At 48.8% G+C, this 9946-nt stretch overlaps 1 protein-coding gene across 1 annotated transcript in view; it reads left to right on the plus strand.

Annotated features, from left to right (window-relative positions):
• LOC139405590 (carboxypeptidase Q-like) overlaps window positions 1–9579 on the plus strand; it is a 33802-nt gene extending 24223 nt beyond the window's left edge. The window contains exon 6 of the mRNA XM_071148002.1: window positions 9478–9579. Within this exon, the coding sequence (XP_071004103.1) occupies window positions 9478–9579 (102 nt within the window). The remainder of the gene's footprint in view (window positions 1–9477) is intronic.
• The last annotated feature ends 367 nt before the right edge of the window (window positions 9580–9946 follow it).

The raw sequence follows: 9946 nt of genomic DNA on the forward strand, positions 1-9946 counted from the left end.
CCTCCCCTCTCCCCTCTCTCCCTCCCTCATTACCTCCCTCCTTCCCTCCCTCCCTCCCTCCCCTCTCCCCTCTCTCCCTCCCTCATTACCTCCCTCCTCCCCTCTCTCCCTCTCTCCCTCCCTCCCTCTCTCCCTCCCTCCCCTCTCCCCTCTCGCCCTCCCTCATTACCTCCCTCCTTCCCTCTCTCCCTCTCTCCCTCCCTCCCTCTCTCCCTCCCTCCTTCCCTCCCTCTCCCTCTCTCTCTCCCTCCCTCCCTCCCTCCCTCCCTCCCTCCCTCCCTCCCTCCCTCCCTCCCTCCCTCCCTCCCTCCCTCTCTTCCTCCCTCTCTCCCTCCCTCTCCCCTCTCTCCCTCCCTCATTACCCCCCCCCCCTCTCTCTCTCTCCCTCCCTCATTACCCCCCTCTCTCTCTCTCTCTCCCTCCCTCCCTCTCTCCCTCCCTCTCTCCCTCCCTCCCTCCCTCCCCTCTCTCCCTCCCTCGTTACCCCCCCCCCCTCCCTCCCTCCCTCCCCTCTCCCCTCTCTCCCTCCCTCATTACCTCCTTCCCTCCCTCCCTCCCCTCAACCCTCTCTCCCTCCCTCATTACCTCCTTCCCTCCCTCCCTCCCCTCAACTCTCTCTCCCTCCCTCATTACCTCCCCCCCTCCCTCCCTCCCTCCCTCCCCTCTCCCCTCTCTCCCTCCCTCATTACCCCCCTCCCTCCCTCCCTCCCCTCTCCCCTCTCTCCCTCCCTCAATCCCCCCCCCTCTCTCCCTCTCTCCCTCCCTCCTTCCCTCTCTCCCTCTCTCCCTCCCTCCCTCCCTCCCCTCTCCCCTCTCTCCCTCCCTCATTACCCCCCCCCTCTCTCTCTCTCCCTCCCTCCCTCCCTCCCTCTCTCCCTCCCTCATTACCCCTCCCTCCCTCCCTCCCTCCCTCTCCCCTCTCTCCCTCCCTCATTACCCCCCCTCCCTCCCTCCCTCCCTCCCTCCCTCCCTCCCTCCCTCCCTCCCTCCCTCCCTCTCTCTCTCTCTCTCTCTCCCTCCCTCCCTCTCTCTCTCTCTCTCTCCCTCCCTCCCTCCCTCCCTCCCTCCCTCCCTCCCTCCCTCCCTCCCTCCCTCCCTTAGGGTTTATTTGAACAGTCATTCTACTTAACATTCTTTAAAGTGTTACCAGGGATTTTTAGTTTAGGTTTCTGGTCCGATTCTTATTTCATGACTGTCCTCTACTTCCAAGGAAAATAAACCTGCACCTGAACAAGGTTTATAGATGCTATGACATCAGTGCTTTTATCCAGCACACTGCTGAGAGACTGGTCTGTTAGCTGAGAGACTGGTCTGTTAGCTGTGAGACTGGTCTGTTAGCTGTGAGACTGGTCTGTTAGCTGTGAGACTGGTCTGTTAGCTGAGAGACTGGTCTGTTAGCTGAGAGACTGGTCTGTTAGCTGAGAGACTGGTCTGTTAGCTGTGAGTCTGGTCTGTTAGCTGAGAGACTGGTCTGTTAGCTGTGAGACTGGTCTGTTAGCTGAGAGACTGGTCTGTTAGCTGTGAGACTGGTCTGGTCTGTTAGCTGAGAGACTGGTCTGTTAGCTGAGAGACTGGTCTGTTAGCTGTGAGACTGGTATGTTAGCTGTGAGACTGGTCTGTTAGCTGTGAGACTGGTCTGTTAGCTGAGAGACTGGTCTGTTAGCTGAGAGACTGGCCTGTTAGCTGTGAGACTGGCCTGTTAGCTGTGAGACTGGTCTGTTAGCTGAGAGACTGGTCTGTTAGCTGAGAGACTGGTCTGTTAGCTGTGAGACTGGTCTGTTAGCTGTGAGACTGGTCTGTTAGCTGTGAGACTGGTCTGTTAGCTGTGAGACTGGTCTGTTAGCTGAGAGACTGGTCTGTTAGCTGAGAGACTGGTCTGTTAGCTGTGAGACTGGTCTGTTAGCTGAGAGACTGGTCTGTTAGCTGAGAGACTGGTCTGTTAGCTGTGAGACTGGTCTGTTAGCTGTGAGACTGGCCTGTTAGCTGTGAGACTGGCCTGTTAGCTGTGAGACTGGTCTGGTCTGTTAGCTGTGAGACTGGTCTGGTCTGTTAGCTGTGAGACTGGTCTGGTCTGTTAGCTGTGAGACTGGTCTGTTAGCTGTGAGACTGGCCTGTTAGCTGTGAGACTGGTCTGGTCTGTTAGCTGTGAGACTGGTCTGGTCTGTTAGCTGTGAGACTGGTCTGGTCTGTTAGCTGTGAGACTGGTCTGTTAGCTGTGAGACTGGTCTGTTAGCTGAGAGACTGGTCTGTTAGCTGTGAGACTGGTCTGTTAGCTGTGAGACTGGTCTGTTAGCTGTGAGACTGGTCTGGTCTGTTAGCTGTGAGACTGGTCTGGTCTGTTAGCTGTGAGACTGGTCTGGTCTGTTAGCTGTGAGACTGGTCTGTTAGCTGTGAGACTGGTCTGTTAACTGTGAGACTGGTCTGGTCTGTTAACTGTGAAACTGGTCTGGTCTGTTAGCTGTGAAACTGGTCTGGTCTGTTAGCTGTGAGACTGGTCTGGTCTGTTAGCTGTGAAACTGGTCTGGTCTGTTAGCTGTGAGACTGGTCTGTTAGCTGAGAGACTAGTCTGTCTCTGTGTTCATCATGGTCTTCCTGCCAGGTTATAATGTAGGCCAGGTTCACGACATTGTCTCTGTGTTCATCATGGTCTTCCTGCCAGGTAAATGACAGTTAGAATGTAGGCCAGGTTCATGACATTGTCTCTGTGTTCATCATGGTCTTCCTGCCAGGTTATAATGTAGGCCAGGTTCACGACATTGTCTCTGTGTTCATCATGGTCTTCCTGCCAGGTTATAATGTAGGCCAGGTTCATGACATTGTCTCTGTGTGTTCATCATGGTCTTCCTGCCAGGTATATGACAGTTAGAATGTAGGCCAGGTTCATGACATTGTCTCTGTGTTCATCATGGTCTTCCTGCCAGGTTATAATGTAGGCCAGGTTCACGACATTGTCTCTGTGTGTTCATTGTGGTCTTCCTGCCAGGTTATAATGTAGGCCAGGTTCACGACATTGTCTCTGTGTGTTCATTGTGGTCTTCCTGCCAGGTTATAATGTAGGCCAGGTTCACGACATTGTCTCTGTGTGTTCATCGTGGTCTTCCTGCCAGGTATATGACAGTTATAATGTAGGCCAGGTTCATGACACGAACATTGTTTCTCACACACAGATCTCTGTAGAATTGTAATATGTTGCAGCACTATCGTCTCTCAGATCAAATCCAGCATCGTTGAGGTCATAACCTCGATAAACCACAACATACTCTGGCCCCGGTCCTGAAGCGTTAGGTAATGTGTTCTGGATCCTTGTTGACCATCCCTGAGGTGTGTGAGAGAAAGATTCCCGCCATCCCCTTCCCCTTCTCTGTTATTAATTACTTACTCCTTCTCTTCTCTCGCTGAACTTGAAAGAGAAGCAGCACCTCCTTTATGGCCCAACCCAGCCTATGTGATGGACACCCCCAGCCTCCCCATCCCTCCAGATGTCTCCTCCTCTCATCTCTCTGGGTCCTCAGCTAGACTCTCCCCAGGCTGGCTGGAGGAACATACTGTGTAATGTAGAGGCCCAGTCAGGATCCTAGACCAACATTCTGATTACACTCAGTTTGGCATGTCACCCTGCTCTCTCTCGCTCTCTCTCTCTCCCCGTCTCCCTCTCCTTCTCTCCCTCTCCCTCTCCTCTCCCTCTCTCTCTCCCTGTCTCCCTCTCCTTCTCTCCCTCTCTCTCTCCCTGTCTCCTTCTCCTTCTCTCTCTCTCTCTCTCTCTCTCTGTCTCCCTCTCCGTCTCCCTCTCCTTCTCTCCCTCTCCTCCCCCTCTCTCTCTCCCTGTCTCCCTCTCCTTCTCTCCCTCTCTCTCTCCCTGTCTCCCTCTCCTTCTCTCCCTCTCTCTCTCCCTGTCTCCCTCTCCTCTCCCTCTCTCTCTCCCTGTCTCCCTCTCCTTCTCTCCCTCTCTCTCTCCCTGTCTCCCTCTCCTTCTCTCCCTCTCCTTCTATCTCTCTCTCTCTCTCCCTCTCTCCCTCTCCGTCTCTCTCTCCTTCTCTCCTTCTCTCCCTCTCCTTCTCTCCCTCTCTCCATCACTCCTCCATGTCTCTCAGCCCCTCTCCTCCTGAGTGACGTGTGCTCCACAGGGCCTTGTAGTAATGATGTAATACAGTAATGTAGTAATGATGTAATACAGTAATGATGTAATACAGTAATGTAGTAACGAGGTAATAATGGAATGTAATATGGTAATGAGTCAATGTAGTAATGAAGTAATATGGTAAAGTTGTAATTAGGTAGTGCAGTAATGAGGTAATGATGTAATACAGTAATGTAGTAACGAGGTAATAATGTAATGTAGTAATATGGTAATACAGTAATGCAGGAATGATGTAATTCAGGAATGTAGTAATGGGGTAATGTATTAATGAGGTAATGTAGAAATTAGGCAATGTATTAATGAGGTAATTCAGGATTGTAGTAATGAAGTAATGTAGAAATGATGCAATGATGTAATACAGTAATGATGTTATACAGTAATGCAGGCATGATGTAATTCAGTAATGTGATAATGTAGTTGTGTAGTAATAAGATAATGATGTAACGACATTATACAGTAATGTAGTAATGAGGTAATGAAGTCATGCAGTAATGTAGTAATGAGGTAATGAAGTCATGCAGTAATGCAGTAATGAGGTAATTGAGTTATGCAGTGATGTAGTAATGAGGTAATGAAGTTATGCAGTAATGTGTGGGTCAGAGGATAAGCAGTGATGTAGTAATGAGGTAATGAAGTCATGCAGCAATGAGTGGGTCAGAGGATAAGCAGTGATGTAGTAATGAGGTAATGAAGTCATGCAGTAATGTGTGGGTCAGAGGATAAGCAGTGATGTAGTAATGAGGTAATGAAGTCATGCAGTAATGTGTGGGTCAGAGGATAAGCAGTGATGTAGTAATGAGGTAATGAAGTCATGCAGTAATGTGTGGGTCAGAGGATAAGCAGTGATGTAGTAATGAGGTAATGAAGTCATGCAGTAATGTGTGGGTCAGAGGATAAGCAGTGATGTAGTAATGAGGTAATGAAGTCATGCAGTAATGTGTGGGTCAGAGGATAAGCAGTGATGCTCCTTGACAGACAGGAACTCCATTGATGTGGTTGTTGATGTTCTACAGAGGACAGCTGTGCTGTGGTCGGACACTTCAAAGGCTTACGGCTGCAGAGACATAACTACACAGATACTGCTCTGTGTCCCAAATGACAGCCTATTCCCTATATAACTACACAGATACTGCTCTGTGTCCCAAATGACAGCCTATTCCCTATATAACTACACAGATACTGCCCTGTGTCCCAAATGACAGCCTATTCCCTATATAACTACACAGATACTGCTCTGTGTCCCAAATGACAGCCTATTCCCTATATAACTACACAGATACTGCCCTGTGTCCCAAATGACAGCCTATTCCCTATATAACTACACAGATACTGCTCTGTGTCCCAAATGACAGCCTATTCCCTATATAACTACACAGATACTGCCCTGTGTCCCAAATGACAGCCTATTCCCTATATAACTACACAGATACTGCTCTGTGTCCCAAATGACAGCCTATTCCCTATATAACTACACAGATACTGCTCTGTGTCCCAAATGACAGCCTATTCCCTATATAACTACACAGATACTGCTCTGTGTCCCAAATGACAGCCTATTCCCTATATAACTACACAGATACTGCACTGTGTCCCAAATGACAGCCTATTCCCTATATAACTACACAGATACTGCCCTGTGTCCCAAATGACAGCCTATTCCCTATATAACTACACAGATACTGCCCTGTGTCCCAAATGACAGCCTATTCCCTATATAACTACACAGATACTGCACTGTGTCCCAAATGACAGCCTATTCCCTATATAACTACACAGATACTGCTCTGTGTCCCAAATGACAGCCTATTCCCTATATAACTACACAGATACTGCTCTGTGTCCCAAATTACAGCCTATTCCCTATATAACTACACAGATACTGCTCTGTGTCCCAAATGACAGCCTATTCCCTATATAACTACACAGATACTGCTCTGTGTCCCAAATGACAGCCTATTCCCTATGTAGTGAACTACTTTTGACCAGGGCCCTATGGAGGGTGCCATTTGGGACAAAGACTGATATCCTCAAACAACCTCTCACCACCGATATGACAAGGAGAGCTGAGGTTCTGCTGTACCAGCTGAGGTTCTGCTGTACCAGCTGAGGTAGTGATGGAGCTGAGGTAGTGATGGAGCTGAGGTTCTGCTGTACTGCTGAGGTAGTGATGGAGCTGAGGTTCTGCTGTACTGCTGAGGTAGTGATGGAGCTGAGGTAGTGATGGAGCTGATGTATTGATGGAGCTGAGGTAGTGATGGAGCTGAGGTAGTGATGGAGCTGAGGTAGTGATGGAGCTGAGGTAGTGATGGAGCTGAGGTAGTGATGGAGCTGAGGTAGTGGTGTCATGCCTCTCATGCATAACTTCAAAATCACCTCTCTAACCTGAAACACTACTGTCTACACCTCTCTAACCTGAAACACTACTCTGTCTACACCTCTCTAACCTGAAACACTACTGTCTACACCTCTCTAACATGAAACACTACTCTGTCTACACCTCTCTAACCTGAAACACTACTGTCTACACCTCTCTAACCTGAAACACTACTGTCTACACCTCTCTAACATGAAACACTACTCTGTCTACACCTCTCTAACCTGAAACACTACTCTGTCTACACCTCTCTAACCTGAAACACTACTCTGTCTACACCTCTCTAACCTGAAACACTACTCTGTCTACACCTCTCTAACCTGAAACACTACTCTGTCTACACCTCTCTAACCTGAAACACTACTCTGTCTACACCTCTCTAACCTGAAACACTACTCTGTCTACACCTCTCTAACCTGAAACACTACTCTGTCTACACCTCTCTAACCTGAAACACTACTGTATACACCTCTCTAACCTGAAGCACTACTGTCTACACCTCTCTAACCTGAAACACTACTCTGTCTACACCTCTCTAACCTGAAACACTACTCTGTCTACACCTCTCTAACCTGAAACACTACTCTGTCTACACCTCTCTAACCTGAAACACTACTCTGTCTACACCTCTCTAACCTGAAACACTACTGTCTACACCTCTCTAACATGAAACACTACTCTGTCTACACCTCTCTAACCTGAAACACTACTCTGTCTACACCTCTCTAACCTGAAACACTACTCTGTCTACACCTCTCTAACCTGAAACACTACTCTGTCTACACCTCTCTAACCTGAAACACTACTCTGTCTACACCTCTCTAACCTGAAACACTACTGTCTACACCTCTCTAACCTGAAACACTACTGTCTACACCTCTCTAACCTGAAACACTACTGTCTACACCTCTCTAACCGGAAACACTACTGTCTACACCTCTCTAACCTGAAACACTACTCTGTCTACACCTCTCTAACCTGAAACACTACTGTATACACCTCTATAACCTGAAACACTACTCTGTCTACACATCTCTAACCTGAAACACTACTGTCTACACCTCTCTAACCTGAAGCACTACTGTATACACCTCTCTAACCTGAAACACTACTCTGTCTACACCTCTCTAACCTGAAACACTACTCTGTCTACACCTCTCTAACCTGAAACACTACTGTCTACACCTCTCTAACATGAAACACTACTCTGTCTACACCTCTCTAACCTGAAACACTACTCTGTCTACACCTCTCTAACCTGAAACACTACTCTGTCTACACCTCTCTAACCTGAAACACTACTCTGTCTACACCTCTCTAACCTGAAACACTACTGTATACACCTCTCTAACCTGAAACACTACTCTGTCTACACCTCTCTAACCTGAAACACTACTCTGTATACACCTCTCTAACCTGAAACACTACTGTATACACCTCTATAACCTGAAACACTACTCTGTCTACACCTCTCTAACCTGAAACACTACTGTCTACACCTCTCTAACTTGAAACACTACTGTATACACCTCTCTAACCTGAAACACTACTCTGTCTACACCTCTCTAACCTGAAACACTACTCTGTATACACCTCTCTAACCTGAAACACTACTCTGTATACACCTCTCTAACCTGAAACACTACTGTCTACACCTCTCTAACCTGAAACACTACTCTGTCTACACCTCTCTAACCTGAAACACTACTGTCTACACCTCTCTAACCTGAAACACTACTGTCTACACCTCTCTAACCTGAAACACTACTCCTCTGTATATGCCCACCTCTCCAACCAAATTAATGACCTGTTTGGTGATGCTAGCTTAGAGAATGTATTATTTCACAGAGGAGAACTTAGTGGGTTTTAGTTGTGCGGTCGAAGACAAATAAGGTTCCTTGATTTCATGGTGTTTGAGGGATGTTGGCACATTCCCTCACTCTCTCTGGTCATTAACTCTTCATGTAATTATTTTTGTTTTAGTCTCCTATTTCTGACATTTCAACCCAGTGGTTCCTCCGTCAGGATTAACCCAAACCACAAGACATCTCTCTTCAGAGCCCAACCTTTACAGCAGATTGTTGGAGTTTCAGTCCAATCAAACGCTTATTTTACATCAGCTTTTTCATCTGGACCCTGAGAAAACAGAGTCCTGGACTTTGTCTCTCTCTCTCTATCTCTCTCCCTCTTTCTCTCTTCCTGTCTCTCTTTCTGTGTCTCTCTGGTTCTCTCTCTCTGTGTCTCTCTCTCTCTCTCTCTCTGTGTCTCTCTCTCTCTCTCTCTCTCTCTGTGTCTCTCTTGCTCTGTCTCTCTCTCGCTCTCTCTCTCTCTCTCTCTCTCTGTCTCTAGGGCTCAATCAGTCTTTCTCCTCTCCAGTATGATCACAACCTCTCCTCTCAATTCCACACCTCTCCTAATGAATAACATTGGGGGGCACTCCACACTATCTCTCTCTCTCTCTCTCTCTCTCTCTCTCTCTCTCTCTCTCTCTCTCTCTCTCTCTCTGTCTCTCTCTGTGTCTCTCTCTCTGTGTCTCTCTTGCTCTGTGTCTCTCTCTCTCTCGCTCTCTCTCTGTCTCTAGGGCTCAATCAGTCTTTCTCCTCTCCAGTATGATCACAACCTCTCCTCTCAATTCCACACCTCTCCTAATGAATAACATTGATCTAGTCGTATCGGTGCTTCCCCTTGTATAGAGGTAACTGAAGTCAAACCACCAGGAAATGTTGCAGCCACACCACTACACAAGCAGAGTCACGAGGAGAGGCAGCACATGGTGAACTGTGAGTAGACAGAGGTTCTGCAGTGCCCCCGGGGGGGGGTGGGGGGGGGCAGCTTGTCTCAACACAGTAGTAGTAAACTAACTCTCATCACGTTGAGTGGCCCCCCGGGGGCCTGACTCCTAGCGCTGTGTGTGGCTTGACCTTCCGTGAGACCCCCCCCCCCTCCAACCCCGGTCTCCTCTTAGTCCTCACGCACGCCCCTGTCCCCACACACCCGCCTGCCACCGGGCCGCTTGGATAAACAGCCTGTAAACACGGGGAGTGTGAGTGGCTGTGTGTATGGGTGAGTGTTCCTGTGTATAGTCTCTGTATATGAACACAGGGAGTGAGTAGTGGGATGTGCGTATACAGTGGTCAGATTAAAGGCCTTGTTCCCCGTTCCCACACTGGTAGCCACTCCACACTAACCTCAGCTGGGGGGGGGGGCACTCCACACTAACCTCAGCTGGGGGGGCCACTCTACACTAACCTCAGCTGGGGGGGGGCCACTCCACACTAACCTCAGCTGGGGGGGGGGCACTCCACACTAACCTCAGCTGGGGGGGCCACTCTACACTAACCTCAGCTGGGGGGGGGCACTCCACACTAACCTCAGCTGGAGGGGGGGCCACTCCACACTAACCTCAGCTGGGGGGGCCACTCTACACTAACCTC

Source organism: Oncorhynchus clarkii, chromosome 3, assembly GCF_045791955.1.
Source record: "Oncorhynchus clarkii lewisi isolate Uvic-CL-2024 chromosome 3, UVic_Ocla_1.0, whole genome shotgun sequence".
NCBI classification, from domain to species: domain Eukaryota; kingdom Metazoa; phylum Chordata; class Actinopteri; order Salmoniformes; family Salmonidae; genus Oncorhynchus; species Oncorhynchus clarkii.